This window comes from Elephas maximus, chromosome 6 (genome assembly GCF_024166365.1).
Source record: "Elephas maximus indicus isolate mEleMax1 chromosome 6, mEleMax1 primary haplotype, whole genome shotgun sequence".
Classification (NCBI taxonomy): domain Eukaryota; kingdom Metazoa; phylum Chordata; class Mammalia; order Proboscidea; family Elephantidae; genus Elephas; species Elephas maximus.
In genome coordinates, this window is record NC_064824.1 from 131,990,331 (window position 1) to 132,012,500 (window position 22,170).

At 41.6% G+C, this 22,170-nt stretch overlaps 1 protein-coding gene across 1 annotated transcript in view; it reads right to left on the reverse strand.

The window, feature by feature from the left end:
* Positions 1-22,170, reverse strand: part of DNER (delta/notch like EGF repeat containing) — a 371,552-nt gene that overhangs the window by 167,710 nt on the left and 181,672 nt on the right. Inside the window, exon 5 of the mRNA XM_049888408.1 lies at positions 8,137-8,282. Within this exon, the coding sequence (XP_049744365.1) occupies positions 8,137-8,282 (146 nt within the window). The remainder of the gene's footprint in view (positions 1-8,136; positions 8,283-22,170) is intronic.

The window sequence follows — 22,170 nt, forward strand, 5'->3', positions numbered from 1 at the left end:
TGTGGCCGATATGTTTCTAATAATTACTATTCTATTTTTATTGTCCATAAAAGCTTTCTCTCTCTCTCAGAAGTCCACAGAGCACTTTCTCCAAGTAAAATCCGTGGGACGGATTACCCTTCCTTCATTAGCAAATAAATGTATGTCAGACACCTTCATTCCGGCATCCAGTTCAAAGCATCGATTTATTCGCCAGCTCAAAGCTTTTCAATGAGCACCGTCAATAAGCTACTTATTTGGTCAAGAAAAAAGTTTATTTTTCCCCCTAAAAGAACAATGGCTTAGAATAAATTAGTCTCTTCTCTCTGTATTGCCACTAACCACTGGTTCGCCAAGTATCCGCCCATCCGCAGCTCCTCTCTGTACTCACACTTGCTGAGTTTCGTCCCCTACTTAAAGGAAAAATCTCTCTAATGCTGGCAGGATTGTAGGGAGCTAACCCCACCTCAAACTGAACTGTTACAAAGCTCTGCCTTATCCTGACTGCCAGCTGCTATTCTGAAGCTGAGAAGTGAATGGCAAATGCCTTCCTTTTGAGTCTTTGTGGGCTCCCTCACCCACAGTCCCACGCTGTTTTTTTCCCTTAACTTTCCCGGGCCATTGTGCCTCTCCGAGATCCCACGAGAGCCTTTGTGTTTGCTTTAATGAAGATGGAAGAATTAGCAATCAGAGAAGTGATGGATGAAAGAACATGACATCTATGCCTGCCCTTCAAACACATCACCACTAACTACCCCAAAGAGGAGTTCACTGACGGCTTCAAATCAACAGGAGGATGGGATAAAAGGCTCCGCTGCCTCACATTACTCTGACCTATTTCTTTTTGAAATGATAGGGAAACAATTGGCAATGTTGCTTAAAATGCTCCTAAGGGGTTCCTACAACATTCCGGGTCACACTCTCAGTGACGGCATGGGATCAGAGAATATTTTCCAACTCATTATAGTAAAAACGTAAACTGACTTTTCACACTCCCACAGTCGTCAAATATATAACTCATATTCTGTATCTACCCAAAACCCAGAGAACTGGTTTCCCATCACCTTTTTATCTGTCTTTTTTTTTTTTCACTGAGTTCATAAGCCATTTTTCAGCATCTGTCGTGTGTCAAGCACTTGTCAGTTGTTACGATGGGTACAGAATGAACCAGACCCAGATCCTAAACTCAAGGAGCTCACAATCCTAAACTCCCCTGGGAAGCACACAGAGATCTCCATGTCAGAGTCAGATGTTCCCATGGGCTTCCAGAACATACCTGCAAATCCTACCCATAGCACACGCCACACTGCTATCTCATCTATGGCTGACTCCTCCAGCAACCCCTTCTCAGAGGTCACAACTTCTCTGACCAAATACTTATCTCCAGTGACTAGGAAAGGAGTCCCTAGGTGGCACAAAGCGTTAAGCACTTGGCTACTAACCAACCAGTTAGTGGTTCGAATCTACCCAGAGGCCCCTGGTAAGAAAGGCCTGGCAATCTGCTTGTAAAACATGAGCCATTGAAAACCCTACGGAGCACAGTTCTACTTTGACACACATGGGGTTGACTCAACAGCAGCTGGGTTTGTGTTTGTTTGTTTAGTGTCTAGGAAAGCATCAGGCATGAGACAGGTGCTCCATAATCTGCAATGAAATGAATGCATGGGATAATGACACAAATAGAAGAAGAAGTCAAATGTCTTATGTCCCATAAGAGAAAGAAAATGCTTTAGGACTTCAGAAGAGGAAGATACTTAGTACTGGCAGGGGGAAGGGGTAGAAGGCTTTAGGGACAACTTCAGGAAGCAGGAAGAATTTGAGCTGAGCCTTGAAATATAGCTGAGAAGGTGGGAGGACAGGAGGCAGGGAGGTGGGGTGAGGCATGTGAGCATTCCAGAGAGAATGAACAAACCAAAAACCAAAACCCATTGCCCTCAAGTTGCTTCTGGCTCATAGTGACCCCAGATTTCAAAAAAGGGTCTCAGAATGTTATGACCAGCACCTGCATCATGGTGGCACAGGTGTTAAGCTCTTGGCTGCTAAATGAAAGGTCTGCAATTCGAACCTACCAGCCACTCCTCTGGAGAAAGATGTGGCAGTCTGCTCCCATAAAGATTTCAGTCTTGGAAACCCTATGGGGAGGTTCTACTCTGCCTTACAGAGTCACTATGAGTGGATGGGACAGCATAAGCAAAACCACAGAGATCCAAGGGGGGAATCAGTAGGACACAGGGTTGTGGGAGGGGCCAGAGTTGGAATCAGGAAAGCAACTTCTTGTCAGCTGATGGTATGTCCACCTCTGAAATAAAGAAACTTCAGGAATATTCTCAACAACAATAACAAAATAAAATTTAAAAAAAAAGAAGATTTTTCAACCATCTCAGGAGGTAGCATATGACCAAGAACCAATGGTACTAAGGGAAGAAGTCCAAGCTGCACTGAAGGCTTGGGAATGGGATTTACTGGGAGCCCCAACAATGAGCCACATGGTTTTGAAAGATAAAAAAAAAAAAAAAAAGATAGGGGAGCTGATGTAAGGCAGACATGCTCCCGAACAATAACGTTGCCCACCTGGGCCATGTGGGCTGTAGAGCAAAGACTGCCAGATATCTTCAACCAATGGCCAAAGCTAGATTGTAAAACTACTCCCTCAGCTTGGGTGGGGAGTACAATCAGGATCCAAGAGATGGGGTCATATGGACCTTAATTTGGATCTAAAAAAGCTAAGAAATGAGCTAGCAAAGAGCCTTGTGTGGACTCCCCAACACACTATTGTTGTTCAGTGCTGTCAAGTCCATTTTTGAATCATAGCAACTTCATGTGACAGAGTGGAACTTCCCCGTAGGGTTTCCTAGGCCGTAATCTTTATGCGAGCAGATCACCAGGTCTTTCTCCTGTGGACGCCCTGAGTTGGTTCAAACTGCTAACCTTTTGGTTAGCAGCCCAGCACTTAGCCATTATGCCACTAGGCCTCCCACCTGACGTTTACCCACAGGATAATTAAGGATCATCAAATAGTGGCTAATTACCTGACAACTTTGGTGATAAAATTCAAGAGAGAGATACTGGCCAAGAGTCAAGCTTTTTTTCATAAAGAGAAGGAAAGATCGGAATCAACCCTTGCAATCAAAGCATTTGCAAAAATAGAGAACTTCCTAGTGTTACACCCATTGCCATTGAGTTGATTCCAACTTATAGTGACCTTATAGCACAGGGTAGAACTGCTCCATAGGGTTTTCAAGGAGTGGCTGGTGGATTCAAACTGCCGACCGTTTGGTTAGCAGCCGAGCTCTTATCCACTGTGCCACTAAGACTAGTGTTATAGGAAACATGTAAAAAGATCTTCCCAGAATGGTCTAAGCTGAAGCTTTATTGCCAACCACTCATCAACTTGGAATTGTGAAATATCCCCTAGTCAAAGTACATCTGACAGAAAAGAAATTAGTTTCAATACCAAATGAGAAGAGTGTGGAAATAATAGAACTTTTTATTTTTGATGGATGATCTAATAAAAAGACAAGAAAATGATTAGAACAATAAAATTAAATCACCCAATGTAGTTGTATTTGTTTTGCTCTATGGAGTAGACTCTTGCAGTGGTTGGAAGGCTGGACTCTAACTTCTAATTTCAGGAAACAGTAAAAAGGAAGAAACATGATAACAGTAATCTTTTATTGCTAGCAAACTATTCCTAACTCACTGCAAATGAACAAGAAGGCACGGGAACTCAAAGATAAGCCTCTTTTCTATTCCCACTGCTCCTGCTGTGGGTCATCTTGAATCATCTTTCCATGGTCTGCAGGACTGGTTTCCAACACCTCTCTCCGAGACCACCATGTGGTGGGTCTTAGAATGGGCATGGTAATTACAACCTAATAATTTGCTTAGAAGTCACCAAGAGGTAAGTATAATGGCTCAGATAAGATTATTGGCCACAATTCCCTTAAATTCACTGAGATAGAGATGATGGATGGATGAATGGACAGATGGACAGAAGGGCAGACGGATGGATGGATGGATGGATGGACGAACAGACGGATGTACGGATGGACAGATGGACAGATGGATGGACAGGTGGGTGGGTAGATGGATAGATGAATGGGTTGGTAGGTGGGTAGGTAGATAGGTAGACAGGTAGGCAGACAGACAGGTAGACAGATAGAGAGCTGCCCAGTTAACTCCAACTCATGGAGACCTTATGTGCAACAGAATGAAATCCTGCCCAGTCCTGCATCATCCTCACAATCACCAGCATATTCAGTTATTGTGCCAATTCAACTCACTGACAGTCTCCTTCCCACTCGCCGGCCCCCTACTTCACCGAACATGCTGTCCTCCTCCAGCTAGTGGTCCTTCCTCAGGACATGGCCACAGCAAGCAAGCCAGACAGTGTTCTGCTGTAATTCATAAGGTTTTCACTGGCTTATTTTTGGCAGTAGATCACCAGGCGTTTCTTCCTAATCTGTCTTATTTTGGAAGCTGCTGTTGTTGTTAGTTGCCATCCGGTCCACTCAAACACATGGCACACGGTACAACACAACAAAACACTGCCTGGTCCTGGCCATCCCCACAATCACTGGCATGTTCGAGTCCATCACTGCATGTCTCGTGCAGTGCCTTTCAACCAAGGGGGCTCAACCTCGAGGACGACATGGGAGAGTATTCTGTTGGGTGCATAGGATTTTCATTGGCTAATTTTTGGAAGTAGATAGCCAGACCTTTCTTCCCAGTCTGTCTTAGTCTGGAAGTTCTGTTGAAACCTGTGCACCATGCATGAGCCTGCTGGTATTTGAAATACCATTGGCAGAGCGTTAGCATCATAGCAACACACAAGCCAACACATTACGACAAACTGACAGACAAGTGGTGGAAAGTCACTGAAGGTATTGTTATCAGAAACAATAACAGCAGAAGATCTATACTTCGGAACCAACTGGTGTGGAGCTGGGCTGTGGCCGTAGAAAGAGAAGGTGCTATCTCCAGGGCACTCAAAGTTCTTCAAAGAAGCTGTAAGCCATAATGAAGATGTACTTCCTCTGAAAAGATCTTCTAAAATTAGTAAGGATTCTTCAACCAAACATTTGTAGTCATTTTTTTCATGGAAAAGAAAGTAGCTTTGGCATGGTTTGCCCAGTTATCTGCCTTGCACTAAATTCCTCTACTGCCTTTTCAATGAGCCAGTCCTAGGCTACCAGGCAGCCTTCTAGCTAGAGTTTACCAGTGGACGATTCCCATGTGTCGTACCCAGGCTGTCAAGACAACATGATGACTTACTTACGGATAAAAAACTTTCCCAAGAAGGGGCATCCATTATAAGAGAAAGCTCACAAGGAATTTCAACCATATTACCCATTGTCATTGAGTCAATTCCAACTCATGGCAACGCTATAGTACAGAGTAGAACCACCCCACAGGGTTTCCAAGAAGCAGGCTGGTGGATTCAAACCACCAGCCTCTTGGTTAGCAGCCGAGCTCTTAACCACTTTGCCACCAGGGCTCCATCGAAATTCTGGGAGCAGCGCTCTGTTCCTCGTTTAAGGCATTTCGTTGATTTAAGAAGCCATTTAAGGCACTGGCAACTTTTTCAAGTTTACCTTTTTCAGAGCTAACCACACCTAAAACTCTTCATTCGGGACAATAAGAATGAATCGGGGGAGATCTGTGCGCCCCTTTTTGCAGTCTCACTTGGAAGTCTTGATACTCGCTACCTTGAAGAGTTGGTTTTTCTCTGTCTCTCACATTTCATCTTTTCTGGAACCTTCTTAACAAATAAATTCTCCAGACACTTCCTTGTCTTTTCTCATGTTATCTTATCCTTCCCTCGTCTTGACTGTCATAGAAAAACTCAGCTCTCTTTACTTTTTTTTTTCCTATAGAATACCTTGATAAATGAGGTTTCCCCTCAGGAAACATAGGAGACTGGTCCAAGCTGGCAGAGAAATAAGACCAAGGAACGTGAAGGGCAGGTTTGGCTATGTAAAAGACATCTTCTTATCCTCCTGGCTTCACTCCCTCACTCCCCAGCCCCAGACCGCCAAAGCAAGGATTTGGTTTTGGCTTTAATTTACATTTATGATCTTACCAAGGTTTTGCAGAAATTATTATTTCCACCACCTTCTTGGGTTCCTGACCATATTCTGCCCTCTACAGGGGCTATTCTTAACAGGAGTAGGATATATTTCAGGCCACAGGAATATGGTATATTTCAGGCTACTGGAATATTACACCAGAGACATGAAAAGTCATGGGTTTTCCAAGATGACACAGAAGTATTATTTGAAAGTTTCTTCCCAAATTCTTTTTGTCAGTAAGCCCCATCCTTTTTGCTTGTCAGTTACGCCACCATCACAGAATATGCTGCCGTTAACACGGAAGGCATCACCAAAGAAAACTGACCTGCGCTAACCTTAAAATTTACCAGTTGCCATTGTGGTTTCTGTGTAACTACTAACCAAAAGGTTGGTGGTTCAAATCCACCCAGTGGCACCGTGAAAGAAAGTTCTGGCAATCTCCTTCCACAAAGATTACAGCCAAGAAAACCCCATGGAGCAGTTCTACTCTGGTCACATGGGGTCACCATGAGTCTGAACTGACCTGACGACCACAGGCTTAGTTTCGGTTTGCTTTGGTCAAGTCATTTCCAACTTGTGGCAACCCGGTCTGTGTCAGAGTAGAACTGTACTCCATAAAGTTTTCAATGGCTGGTTTTTTAGAAGTAGATTGCCAGGTCTTTCTTCTGAGGTGCTTCCGGGTAGACTTGAACCTCCAACCTTTTGGTTAGCAGCTAAGTATTTGCATAAAATTAGTCTAAAATAAATCATGCTTTTGGGGGGCCTTAGGGACCCACTTTCATTTAGCACAGACTCCAGTAGAAATACCTGTAGAACTGGCAAGTGGAAAGCAGAAGAAGGGTGCTGGAACCTGAAAACAGGAAGTGGTGAGGGGAGAGGATGTCCCCTAAGGGGACATTCCCCTTGTAAGGCTGAGGACTCTCCCTCACAAGGGACAACCAGGTGGAAGCTGGAAGCCATCTGCCAAAAATGTTTCCAGGGAGTCCTAGAAGGATGCAGGTTGGCCTAAATGACTGCTACGGTCCTTTTCTTTCCTGACTCCACGTCACTAACAACTTGAAAACAAGAAGGCAGAGGAGAAAGCCTTCTTTTACTTTTCTGTTACTTCTGTAACTCTGGTAGCATCTCTACAGATATGCTAAGTCCAAGGAAGGGATTATTATATTTGCTGGCAACAGTTCCAAAAGCCCTAGGTAAATAATTCCGTGATTTCCCTTTCTTCTATTTCTCTTGATTCTGCAACTAGATAAAATGACTACTTGTAAAATCTCTAGTTCTCACCAAAGCAAGAAGATCTGCCACTGCTGCCCGCTGCCGTTGGGTGGATTCCGACTCATAGCGACCCTATAGGACAGAGTAGAACTGCTCCATAGGGTTTCCAAGGAGTGCCTGGTGGATTCGAACTGCTGACCTTACAGTTAGCAGGTGTAGCTCTTAACCACTACACCACCAGGGTTTCCAAAAAGATCTAGCACTGCACAAATATAATTATTTAAAACAATATGGATATTTAAATGTCTGTATATTTTAGAGGGGAAACCCTGGTGGCATAGTGGTTAAGTGCTACTGCTACTAAGCAAAAGTTGGCAGTTCGAATCCACCAGTCACTCCTTGGGAACTCTATGGGGCAGTTCTACTCTGTGCTATAGGGTTGCTATGAGTCGGAATCGACTCAACAGCAACGGGTTTATATTATACGGGGAGCCCAGGTGGTGCAAATGGTTAAGCACTCAGGTGCTAACCAAAAGGTTGGAGGTTCGAACCTACCCAGTAGCTCCTCCGAAGAAAGACCTGTCGATCTGCTTCCGTAAAGATTACAGCCAAGAAAACCCAATGAGGAATTTCTACTCTGTCGCTTGGGGTTGCTATGAGTCAAAATGGACTCTATGGCACCCAACGACAGCAACATATATGCTGGTATATAATTGAAGCCAGAAATTCTTTGGGTTTTTTCAGCAAATACACAAAGTTCTCTCCCCTTTCATTCTTGGTCCACAAATAAATGTGCGTGTATGTGTGTGTGTGTGTGTGTGTATATATATACATATATATATATATATTTTAAAGCTACCAGTCTTCCCCTTACCTCTGTTGGCTTCGTGGTGCATTTTCCTTTTCCGGAACATTCCATGTCATTTGCATGGTTTTCTCCCGGAACACAGGTGCTGGCCTTCACCACCAGCGTTAAGCGCAAAGCCACGATACTTTTAGTCACAGAATCATTCACAAAACCTAAAGAAAATGGGACAAAAAGAAATGTAAAATAAAGTTTTACCAGCAGTCTTTCTAGAGGATTACAGAGTTTAGTTTGGGCAGCTTTCAAGTCTGGCAAACACAACAAAATGCAATACAGGAAAGGAATAAAGCCAGAGCTGATATCTATTTGGCCCTCAAACCTTAAAATAAGCCAGTCTTCCCAAGCGTTGGGGGAACACCCAAGACCAAGAAAAAGGAAACCAGGTCCGTCAGCCATCATCTTAAATCCTTTTGCTTTGCCCCAGCCCTCCCCTTCTGTCTCCCAATTCTATCCCTGCACTGGCATCTTAGAGTTCGATTTCTCTGCTTTTGAACCCCATCCTCTCCCAGGGAGCCACTTGACTGCATCTCCCAGCTCTTCCTCACCCTGCCTGCCTGGATAGTTCCAAGCACTGGAAATCCCCCAAGGCCCCACCCAGGTGAGTGTCCAATATGGGTCCATGGTCTATGTTCAATTTTAATGATTATCTTACTTGATCACCAATTTGCACTGCACAGTGTGCATTTAGGTGATGTAGTTTTAACCGTCTGCTACAACTGGCCCAATCAATAGCTGGATGTCGACTGCAATGTCACTAACATGTCTTATTTATCATTGAATGACCTTTACGTCAAGTGCAGCCATTTGTTCGTGTATCAACCAGTTGCCAATGAGTTGATTCTGATGTGTGGTAATTCCACGTGTCAGAGTAGAACTGTGCTCTGATATGGTTTTCAATGGCTGTGACCTTTTGGAAGTAGATAGCCAAGTCTTTCTTCCAAGGTGTCTCTCTAGGTGGATTTCAGCCACCAACCTTTCCATTAGTAGCCGAGTGCTTAATTGTTTGCACCACCCAGGGACTCATTCTGTCCTTAATAGATATCAATGAATACGGGACAAACTGATGAATAAATACAGCCTCTAACTGGAAGGAAGAAATAAACACTTGAATTATTTTGTATCAATTATTAAATTATTTCACTAAGCATGCTCTTCTTGTCTTCTAATGAGAGTCTTTATTTATTCACATATAGTTCTTAATTTCAAAATGAAGCATACATCCAAATTAGTGAATACAACAAGCATACTCAATACGATTTTCTCAGTTCTGTTCAAGAGTAAGACCAAGTCCAATATTACAAATTATACTATAAAGCCATATCCGAAGTTATTTTTTTTTAGGATGAAAGATTTTTAGGACCAAGGTGGCATTAGAAATCACTGTAAAAATATACACAAGTCAATAATTGATTTGGAAGCAACCGGCTATCCATATGGAAAAAATGTAAATTTGGATCCCTACCTCACATTATATACAAAAATAAATTATAAATGGCTTAAAGAGCTAAATGTGAAACAAAACTTTAAGAGGAAAGCATGGGAGGCTACTTCATCAGTCTTGAGGTATAAAATTCCTAAAACAAGACACACCAAAAAAATAAAAATAAAAAAATAGATTAATCAGTTTGACTTTATTCAAATTCAAATTGTATCTTAAAAGGCACCCGAAACAAAATTAATAAGCAAGCCAAAGACTTGGAAATGAGATTTACAATGCATAAAACCAACAAATGATTAGTTTTCAAAATATATAAGAAAGTCTTATGGACACGGGGAATATAGGGTGGAGAGGAGGAGTGTGCTGTCTTGATGTGGGAGAGCAGCTAGGAGAACATAGCAAGGTGTGTGTAAGTTTTTGTATGAGAGACTCACTTGATTTGTAAACTTCCACTTAAAGCACAATTTATAAAAAAAAGAAAGAAATTCTTTTTGCACCTTGCGTTTTTTTCATGGCATTATTTTACAGGACAGCATTCGTGTAAATAGTAAAAGTCCACAAAGCAACAATAAACGCTGATATGTATACACACATGCACAGTAAAAGTATATAAAGACGCATGGGAAGAAACACACCAACTTCAAGAGAGGATGAACTCGAGAGAGAGAGGGAAGGAAGTGGGGGCTGGGGAGGAGCTTTTGACAGTGTATACGTTATACTTATTTAATAATAATAATATATGAAGCAAATATAGCAAAATATTAAGCCTTGTATACAAATGTCTTATATTCATCTCTATAGTTTGATGTGTATTTTAGGTATTGTGCAACCAAATTTTTTTTACTGAAATGGTGTATTGTAGTTCAAGAATCCCAACTCCAGACAGGTTTATAACAGGCTAGAGAACTGTGGTAGCTCTGAACCTAGAACACACAGTCCCAAAATGACTTTGTGATCACCTTTTCTATATTTTTCCAACACTCTCTTCCTTCTGCCATATCACAGTCTTGTGATTCACACATATGTACGTAGTATTATATTTGTTTTTATCAAAACATTGCATTAAAAACATTCTGGATAAACCAGGGAGGAAGCAGATCCCAGCTATTTCCATTTACCTTCCTGTCACGGTACCTAGCATCATGTTGTTAATTCATGGCCACTTACGAATGTGTTCATTTGGGTTGATAATAAATTACCAACTGGCCCAACATTTCTGACGTTCTCAATTTAGAACTCCTTGTACACACTGCTGCTATGTTTTCCCAAAGCCTGTTATCACAGATTTATTCAGTGTTATTTGACATATTAGGGTTAGCTTCTCACCCTTTTAAAGAGAGGGGTATTTTGAGACATCTTGCTAAAAAAAGTTAAAATAGACTTCCTAACACTGTTTCCTTTTTCATACTTCTTTAAAAAGTTTTTCTAAAAATAAGTTCTCTCTCACGGTCTCAGCTATTTCTGTTTGTCCTTTGGGGAAGTTATAAGGATAACATTATAAATATTTACAAAGAATGAGAAACTATTTCTGGAAACAAACAGAATATAACTCTTTAAAGGGGTTAGTAGGCAATGCCTACACTATATATATACACACACATATATGTTGTTGTTGTTAGGTGCCGTTGAGTTGGTTCCAACTCACAGCGGGCCCACATACAACTGAAGGAAATATTGCCCGGTCCTGCAACATCCTTAAAATTGTTACTATGCTTGAGCCCATTTCTGCAGCCACTGTGTCAATCCATCTAGTTGAGGGTCCTCCTCTTTTTTGATGACCCTCTACTTTACCAAGCATAATGTCTTTCTCCAGGGACTCGTTTCTCTGGATAGCATGTCCAAAGTAAATGAGATGAAGTCTCACCATCCTCACAGAATGAAGGAGCTTTCTGGCTGTACTTCTTCCAAGGCAGATTTATTAGTTCTTCTGGCAATCCATGGCATGTTCGATATTCCTTCGCAACACCATAATTTAAAGTCATCAATTCTTCCTCAGTCTTGCTTTTTCATCACCCAACTTTCTCATGCATATGAGGCGATCGAAAATATCATGGCTTGGGTCAGGCACACCTGAGTGCTTAAAGTGACAATTTTGCTTTTCAACACTTTAAAGAGGTATTTTGAAGCAGATTTGCCCATTGCAATACCTCGTTTGATTTCTTGACTGCTTCCATGGATGTTATTTGCGGGTTCAAGTAAAATGAAATTCTTGACAACTTAAATCTTTTCTCAGTTTATCATGATGTTGTTTATTGGTCCAGTTGTAAGGGTTTTTGTTTTACGTTGAGGTGCAATCCATACTGAAGGTTGTGGTCTTGGATCTTCATTAGTAAGTGCTTTAAGTCCTCTTCATTTTTGGCAAACAAGGTTGTGTCATCTGCATATTGCACATTGTTAATGAGTCTTCCTCCAATCCTGATGCCCTGACCATCTTCAGATAGTCCAGCTTCTCGGATTATTTGCTCAGCATACAGATTGAATAGTTATGGTGAAAGAATACAACCCTGACGCACACACCTCTCCTGATTTTAAACCATGCAGTATTTCCTTGTTCTGTTTGAACAGCTGCCTCTCAGGCTATGTATTGGCTCCACATGAGCACAATTAATTGTTCTGGAATTTCCATTTTTCGAAATGTGCATAATTTGTTATGATCCAAACAGTCGAATGCCTTTGCATAGTCAATAAAACACAGGTAAACATCTTTCTGGTATTCTCTGCTTTCAGCCAAGATCCACCTGACATCAGCAATGATGGCCCTGGTTCCACATCCTCTTCTGAATCTGGCCTTAATTTCTGGCAGTTTGCTGTTGGTGTACCGCTGCAGCCGCTTTTGAATGATCTTCAGCAAAATTTTACTTGTGTGTGATATTAATGATATTGTTTGATAATTTCTGCATTCCGTTGGATCACCTTTCTTTGGAATGGGCACAAATATGGATCTCTTCCAGTCAGTTGGCCAGGTAGCTATCTTCCAAGTTTCTTGACATAGGCAAGTGGCCACTTCCAGCATTGCATCTGTTTGTTGAAACATGTCAATTGGTATTTTATCAATTCCTGGAGCCTTGTTTTTGACCAATGCCTTCAGTGAAGCTTTGACTTCTTCCTTCAATACCATAGGTTCTTGATCATATGCTACCTCCTGAAATGGCTGAATGCCAACTGATTCTTTTTGGTCAAGTGATTCTGTGTATTCCTTCCATCTTTTGATGCTTTCTGTGTCATTCAATATTTTGCCCATAAAATCCTTCAGTATTTTTCTTCAGTTCCTTCAGCTTGATAAATGCTGAATTTGTTCTTCCATTTCAGTTTTCTAACACAAGTCTTTGCAAATTTCATTCTAATACTTTTCTTTGTCTTCTTGAGCCACGTTTTGAAGTCTTCCGTTCAGCTCTTTCATTTTATCATTTCTTCCTTTTTTTTTTTTTTTTTTAGCTATTCGAGAGCAAGTTTCAGAATCCCTTCTGACACCCATTTTGGTCTTTTCTTTCTTTCCTGTCTTTTTAGTGACTTTTTGCTTTTTTCATATACAATGTCCTTGTTGTCATCCCATAACTTGCAACATGAAAGCCACCACAGTATGGCAACTGACAGATGAGTTCCAACTCATAGTGACCTTATAGACAACAGAATGAAACACCGCCCGGTCCTGCACCATCCTCACAACCATGGCTATGTTTCAGCCCGTTATTATTATGATAAGCTACCCAATTTCTGGGATTTTATTATGACAGCCCTAGGAAACTAATACAGGAAGGAAGAAAAAGGATGGTTTATGTAAAACAAAACAAAAAGAACCCTCCTCTGTAGAGCTTTCCACCCCTTCCATCATGACCCTGCACTCTATAGTCCCCAAATGTGTTCTCCCAGCTGCCTTCACATGCCCTGCTCACCCCCACTTGTGGAAACTTCTCCATGATTTCCCACTGGCCAAAGATTGTCTTCCTTCTCCCAATCGCATAGCTACTTTATTCACAAAACTACCCGGCAATATTCCAGCTCAGTCTGAACTCTGCCATGTCTATCTGTTCTCCAGTACATACCACCATGTACTGGTCCCTGATCATTTTATGTGTTTATAATACCACCTTTACTTCAGCCTCCTTGATGGCAGGAGACTTGTCTTACAGACGCTGCAAGTAGGAAGTCAAGACACAGGTACATACATGGCCACAGCAGCAAAAGCAATTTCCAAAGAGGAATTTCCAGAATGTCTTGTCATCCAAGATGTCCACTTTGAAGAAGAATAATCGTTTGAATGCCTAAATTCCAGTTTACTAAAAAACAACTGCCTACCAATGAAAGATGACTCTTGATAGAAAAATCAAGCCTGGTACAATGTTGGTATGCCTCTGGAGCCTCCCATATCTAAATGGTACTTTTATACAAATATCTAAATGATATTTTTGCAAATGAAATAATAGAGATAAATTCAGGTATCAGTCATTACAGTGGTATTTTTCATACCTGTGCTTTGGTCTCTAGTTTCACATTAAATTATTTTCAAAGACTATCATCTGCCCACTGAGTAACCATTTAACTAAACACACTATGCTCTAGAATCGTATAGATGAGGCCTTCCAAAGGTTATTTCAAAATTTTCCCTCGACCATTAAATTTACTTATGTGGTAGTAATTTAAATGAATATGTAGTTAAAAATATACAAAATATAGCTTTCAAGATAATTTGCTTCCACTTCCTCTGTGATCATTTACTGAGCTCACACCTGCAATCGGGCCGCCATATTAGATCCTAAGATTATGAGGATGAGTCACCCTTGATTTCCACCACTCCAGACTTTCCGTCAGGAATAGTCGTTCTTCACTAGTTTGAAAACTAGTAGCTTCAAAATCTTGCAGGTGCTTTTTCAAAGTCCATAATCCTCGATTCCAACACAAGTGGCCTGTAATCAGTAGTGTGGAATGGGCCCTGGTATGCATGTTTTTGAAAAAGATTCTGACATGTGCTTTCCCATTCAGAAACTACTGGTCTGGCAGATATGCTAATCTAAGTCACCTAAGTAATGTTACTAAGGTAACAATCATCTTGAATTAGCAGTGTTTTTTTTTTTTTTTTTATGCCAACCTCAGGATCCCTGTTGGCACAGTGGTTAAGAGCTCAGGCTGCTAACCAAAATGGCAATGGGTTTGGGCTTTTGTTCTGTTTTGTTTTGTTTTTATGGGCACCTCAGGGGTCTTAGTGGCACAGTGGTTAAGCACTTGGCTGCTATCCGAAAGTTCAACAGTTTGAACCCACCAGCTGCTCCGTGGGTGAAAGATGAGCAGTCGGCTTCCATAAAGATTTCCAGCCTTGGAAACACTATGGGGTATTTCTACTCTGTCCAATAGGGTTACTCTGAGTTGGAATCGACTCAATGGCAACGGGTGTGGTTCAGGTTTGGTATGTGCAACTCTGAAAGCATATTTTACTCATCTGAGTATTTTGGAAGGTTCTGGTGACTCTGGGATATTCAGACAGTGTTTATATTCCCTAGCTCACTATAAGTCTCTGGAGTTCTTGGAGACAGCTCTGAAAAATGTTTAAATATTAGCTTTATTTGCTTAACAAGACTGTGAGTATTCCGGTCCTAAAATCCCTTGGGTCCCAAGGATCATCCTTTTCAACAGTGTGTCATGCGTTACTCTGTAATTCCTGTTTCATCAACCCTCCAGTGAGTCAACAGGACAAGCACATTATTTTTAGCAATATACTGTTCACATCCATGCAGAGAACAGGAGATCTGGGTGCTGCCTTCCAGGGGAGAGTGTAAATTCGGCAAGTTGTTTACACCTTCCTTTGATCATGTCTAGGGGAAAATGTTTGGAGCTTCTCATAATGAAAACTAATACTGTCCAATTCAATCTTCATTAATTGCAGCTGGGTTAGAACAGAATAGCATTCAGGAAATTCCCCATGCCAAAGCCAGGAACTGCACCCTTTATAAAGTGGCAGCAAGAAGAATTTGAAATAAAATAGTTCTTTGAAGTTTTATAAGTGATCATTGGAGAGTTGTTGAAAAGCCAATATAATTTTTTCGGACACAGCACTTGAACTGACGGACTCTTCTAAGACACTTACCAAGAAGCAATGCAGAGCAAACGGTCACTATTTTTCTCTTCCTTAATGGTATGAACTCAACATATACAGCGTAATTACTGATACAGGCCTGGATAGAAAGTCTTGCCCTCATGCTCAGAGTTCTAAGATCAACATGATGAGCCAACTGATGAACTGGAGGCTACAGATGGCAAAGTATAAAGCTATTGTAGAATGGGCTGTTATCAACACCTGTGTTTTCCATGCTCTTATTAAGGACAAAAGAGCTAATGCCACAAGGGAGACTGTGAAGTTGCTCCAACTAAGGCCTGGTTCAAATTAAAAGCAAGAAAGAAGAGACATAAAATAAAGGAGGGGACAAAGGAAGGAGGGAGGAAGTAAGAAAAGGAAGGAAGACTGGACAGGGAAAAGGGAAAAGAAAAGCATAAGCTACAACACATGAGACGGAAGAAAAGGAAACACTAATACAGACAGAAAAGTAAAGTAGAGAAGGAGAAAAGAAAATGAAGGCTTCCATCAAAAGTTTCAGGGGCTCTCACACCTTTTGTTACAAAAAGGCATTTTATCATCTCATTTCACTGCCTGATAGCCCTCATTCCCACCACAACCAATGTAAATTAGACTTCTTTGGAGATGTTCATGAGATAAACATGTTGAAATCACAATTGTACACATACAGTCCAGGTCAGTGATTCTGACCATGAGGACGAATCACTGAGTCACGCTAAGCAAGGGATTGCCCTCTCTATCTGAGTGAACTGGTGCTTCGGGACAGGTGAGATGGAGAGAAATAAGGAGGATGGGGCAAGTGTTGGGTTCATTCATTCAACATTTAGCAGATGTTGATTGAACTCTAAGTAGAAGGCAGTTTTGAGGTTGAGCTCTAAAGGCTGAGAATGAGCCAGAGAAGAGAGCTTGGGCTGTTAATGAGATAGATGGAGGACTGAGGGCCAGGAGCATAAGATAAGGATAGAGACAGGAGGGCCAGATCAACAGGGGACCTCTAGAACCACGGTAAAATTTTGGATTTCATGCCAAGAACAATGGGAACCTCTCGGAGGGTTTCAAGCAGAGGAACAACGTGATTAATGCTTTTTCAAAAATCATATTTCAGAAGAGGAGCCAGCAAGATTTCTGTATATATTAGATGTAGGATATGAGGGAAGGAAAGAAACCATACATAGATGGTGGTAACTGACACTGAGTCAGGATTTCTACCCTGAACATACTAAACTTGAGATGCTTATGAAACCCCCAAATGGAGCTGTCAAGTTGACAGTGGACACAGGACACAGGTAGTTAGAAACACCAGGACTGAAGAATTAAATGTAGGACTCATCTGAAGACAGATGGTATTAAAATCACTGGGACTGGGAGGGTACATTTGGGGAGAATTTATAGAGTGAGAACGGGGCTTAGAACCAAGCTTTACAGCCCAATATTAGTCATGCATTGATATCAGACCATAAGAGAAACATATTAGCAAAATTAACCAAAGCATGAATATGCCTATGATTTTTCCATTATGGGGCTGGTACAAAAAACTGAGATTTTGGCAACATGATGAAGATAAAAAATGACATGATGTCAGCTATTTGACAACTTCAGCACTGAAGACAGACTGTGGTCTGTGAGAAAGAAAAAAGGCTACAGAGCTCTGCACAGCTCAAGGCAACATTTTGATGCTGGAGAAAGCAGAGGGGAGGGAGGAAAGCTAAAAGGGAGGAGAGGGTGGAAGATGGCTGCCCTCAAGAGACCCACTTCTACTTGCCACACAACCAGATGATTTCCCTCATGAGCATTAAAACTGTAATGAAGGAAAACATTCCCCAAAGATTACCCAGGGATCTGTTAACACCCTCAAGGTAACTAGTTGGGATGAGGAATTCTCCTCATTTCTCCTCCCCCACTCCCCCATTCCCCTAACACTCACGAGAAGGCTGTGTTCCTGCCCACCACGCCAAACGGTGCTCGTTAACACAGTCATAATATGTTCTGCCCCTCATTAGTCTTTTTAAAACAGTGACTTTGCCAACCTCACCTCTCTTGGTGCAAATGAGAAGTTAAGTGCAACTGAGGGTGATTCTTTGGAACAGAGCGGTTGAGCATCTATTGAAAAAACCACACCCATTGCCATGGAGTCAATTCCAACTCATGGCGAACCTACAGGACAGAGTAGAACCGCCCCATAGGGTTTTCAAGGAGCGCCTGGTGGATTTCAGCTGCTGGCCTTTTGGTTAGCAGCCATAGCTCTCAACCACTGGGTTTCCATTAGCACTAAAGGAGTCTTAAACGGACTCTGCAGTTAGCACTTCACTGGGATTAATAGCAAATACAATTTGCATTTCTTGCTCCAGTGATTTGGCTGAAGACCATTTCCCTTCCTATTAAAGGGAAAGCACACTGGAAAGTAGAAATTCTGACCATAAATACTGCAGCAGTAGGTGTTGGAAACGGACTGTGCTGAGTTTTCCTATTGAGACTCAGGGAGTCGTTTGGCACAAACCTATAACCTGTAAAAATTGTTCATTGTCCAAGTCTCGCGGCTGGTACCAGACAGGTGTGAAAGGTTTGAAATATCACAGGTTCCAGCTCCAGCTGGAGACCCAGGGTTTTCGCATTAACTTTGGCTTTGGGAAAGCAAACACCCCCAATTCCCAGGTCTCATTTTGCAGAACCAAAAAGCCCACTGCCGTCAAGTCAATTCTGACTCACGGTGATGCTACAGGACAGAGTAGAACTGCCCCATAGGGTTTCGCAGGCTGTAAACGTCACAGGAGCAGATCGCTAGGTCTTTTCTCCCCAGGAGCTGCTTAGCAGGTTTTGAACCTATGATCTTTCAGGCAGCAGGCGAGCACTTAACCACGGTGCCACCCAGGCGCCTTTCATACTGCAGAAGCAGGGATGAAGTGGTGTGTCTGTACCGACTCTGCAGAAAGTGGGTTGGAGGTTAGTGCAAAGCTGAATAAGCTGTCCAGGACCTCCCTGAATTTGTGACGCAATGCTTGTGGGTTTCTGAAGCAAAACTGGGAAATAAATCTTCAGTTGACAATGTCAGACTAGAAGCAAAAGGGGAACTTGATAGAGGGGGCAAACCTGAGTCAAGTCCAAGTCCAGGACAGCTTAATAATAAAACTAGTACACCTTGGAGCCCTGGTGGTACAGTGGTTAAGAGCTACAGCTGCTAACCAAAAGGTTGGCAGCTTAAATCCACCAGCCGCTGCTTGGAAACCCTATGGGGCAGCTCTACTCGGTCCTACAGGGTCACTATGAGTCAGAATCAATTCAACAGCAAAAGGTTTTCTTTTTTTTTTTTGGAATAGAATCTCAGCTGTCCGTATACTGCACTCACCTGGTACACAATCCAGGCTGGGATACAGGTGAGGAATTAAGTGAGCACCTGAAAAGCTGTCACCACACCCATGTACCAAAGCAATTACGTCTCCTTTGCTGAAGAAACTGCGGGCAACAACACCCATCCCAAGACCTCATTCAGGGTCTTTCACCTTTTCTAAACAAAGCCTTTTTCACGGTATGGGTAGATTTCCATTTCGAAAGGTGTGTTTTGTAGTTGTTTCTGTTTCTTTAGAAGTCCCTGGGTGGTACAGTTAACGTACTTGGTTGCTAACTGAAAGGTTGGAGGTTCCAGTCCACCTAGAGGCACCTTGGAAGAAAGGCCTGGTGAACTACTTCTGAAAAATCAGCCTCTGAAAACCTAATGGAGCACCGTTCTACTCTGACATACATGGCATTGCCACGAGTTGAGGTCAATGCAACGGCGACTTTTTTTTTTTAATCATTTGTTTGTTTACTTGCTTGCTTGCCTTTATGTTTTGATGCTTAAAGGGGTAAATCAATTTTTGGACAATTCACGCAAACAGAATATCTCATTTTCTGTAGATTCCCAAGTAAGGTATGGCCAAAACTGCTTTCTGAATCAGGAGACATGATGGCTCTTAACAGCAACAGGCCAAATATTTTTACCTTTGTCACTCATCGAAATATTCCAGAAGATTACACCTAGCAGAATAACTATAAAAATTACATATTAAGTCAAATCATTTGCTCTAAAGAAGTTGTAAAGATAATATAAAGATATCATAGAAGAAATACAATCAACTTGCTATGACTTGAAGATACATTGATTTATTCTCAATAAATCTTACTGTCAGATATAAAACACACACACGCGCACACACACACAGTTGCCGTTGACTTGGCTCCAACTCACGGCAACCGTCGTGTGTGTCAGAGTAGAACTGTGGTCTATAGAGTTTGCAATGGCTGATTTTTCAGATGTAGGTCACCAGGCATTTCTTCCAAAGCACCTCCGGGTGCACTTGAACCTCCAACCTTTCAACCTTTCAGTTAGCAGCTGAACTGTCTGCCACACTCAGGGATGACTCTTATTGTGTTACTAAATGGAGCCCTGGTGGCAGAGTGGTTAAGAGCAATGGTAATTTGATTTTAATATTTTATGTATTCTGTATACAGTGTACGTTTCACATTTCAGAATGGTTGCTTGCTCACAAGATCTATTCATTAATTCTGAATGAATGCCTCCTGAGTAGTGGCTTTACTGTGAATACTAAAGCGAGTAAGAAGCCCCACCTGTTGATGCCAAGGTAACAGGAGATTATGCCAGGCTCTGCCTCCAAACAGCTCCCCTCTCACCAGCTCTGTGGCTTTGAGAGAGTTAGCTGAACTCGTCGTGCCTTGGAATCCTTCTCTCTGAAACAGAGATAGTAACACCACCTATTTCCTGGGGGTGGAGGAGCACTGGTGGCACAGTGGCTAAGCGCTGAGCTGCTAACCAAAATATCAGTGGTTCAAACTCGCCGCCACTCAGTGGGAAAAAGATGTGGCAGTCTGATTCCATAAAGTTTACAACTTTGGAAACCATAGGGGGCAGCTCTGCTCTGTTCTATAGGGTTGTTAAGAGTCAGAATTGACTCAATGGCAATGAGTTTGGGCTATTTATTTATGGTTTTTATTTCCTGGGGTGGCTATTATGATTAAAGGTCTTCATATGGGCAAAGCCTGTAGTATAGTACAAGTACATAGTAACAACAAATCATTATCAGCACCAGCATCATCACCGCCATCATCAACAACGACCTCAACAACCAACATCTATTTAAAATGTGGTCCTGAATACAACTGAGACTTGTAAGTCTGGGGAAAAAACTCTGAGAGAGCAGCAGTGCCAGAATGCAAACGAGGAAGCCATTTAGAATCTCCTAATTCAGTCCCCCTCAGGTCAGCCTTTGAAATGGATTTTTTTTAATTATTGCTTTTGGAAATTAATGCTAGAATTAAAAAATAGTGTTCAAATAGGAGTACACCACACATTCATAATGCAAATGACTGTTATTATCTGCAATTTTGAATAATTCAAGTCGAAAGTCTACCTAAAAGAAATACAACCACACTGCTCCTTAGAAAGGAGGATGGTGAGACTTTGGCTTGCTTACTTTGGAAACGTCATCAGGAAAGCTCAATTGCTAGGAATTGACATCATGTTGGTAAAGCAGAGGGTCAGTAAAAATGAGGGAAACTCTCAATGAGGCGGATTGGTACAACAGCCATAACAATGGACTCAAATATACCAGTGATCGTGAAGATGACACAGAGCCTGGCAATGTTTGGTTCTGCTATGCGTAAGGTTACCATGAGTTGGAGCTGACTGACAACAACCAACAACAATAGGCTCTACATAACTGGTTTGTAAAAAAAAAATTGTGAATAAACAAATATGGTGGCAATTCATAGGCCTTAAATGACATTTTTTTTTAAACTATAACCAGTAACTAACACAAGCAAGACTGATGAGCATATTCAAATTATAAAATCCTTTTTGTATGCAAAATTTTCACTCAGTTCTGTCAAATCTCTCCGTGTACCTATTCCTAACATTAAGTAATCTCCATTTATCAGAAATATTTTCTCACTGCACGTGAAAAACCAGGTCATAATCAAACACCTCTTTTAATGCCAGTTCCTGAATACCCATTGGGAAAACATGAAAATTAATCTGCACTTTCCTTTGAAATTTTATTGGTTCGCACAGAATATACAACTGAAATTCTTCATTTATTTAACCTCCTTGTCCATGTCTATTTGATCACCCTTTTCATAATCAGTTAGAATTGTATCACTTGATCTCTCATTAGCATAGTTTCAATTCATCAAATACTAGTAAATCAATTTAAATTACTTCAGAACTCATAGTTGATTGACTACTAGGTTCGGTCATTAACAAGCAGTGAACGACTCCTGATTAATGGGATTACTAGGAATGCCAAAATAATTACTCACTTCTCCTTGTTGATGTGAGGCCAGTAGCAGATTATAAATGCACAGCTAATTGGGCTGTGGATGACTTTATAAATGTTAGGGAATCCGGGCCTTCAGATGACCTAATGTGAAAAGCTGTTGATTGACATGTTTACCTTCCTGGTGGTTGCAAGCATGGTGAACATGATGTTTCAATGGTCTTTGTCCTCTTACAGCTCTTTGCTCTGCTTTGATTCAGAATCCCAAATCC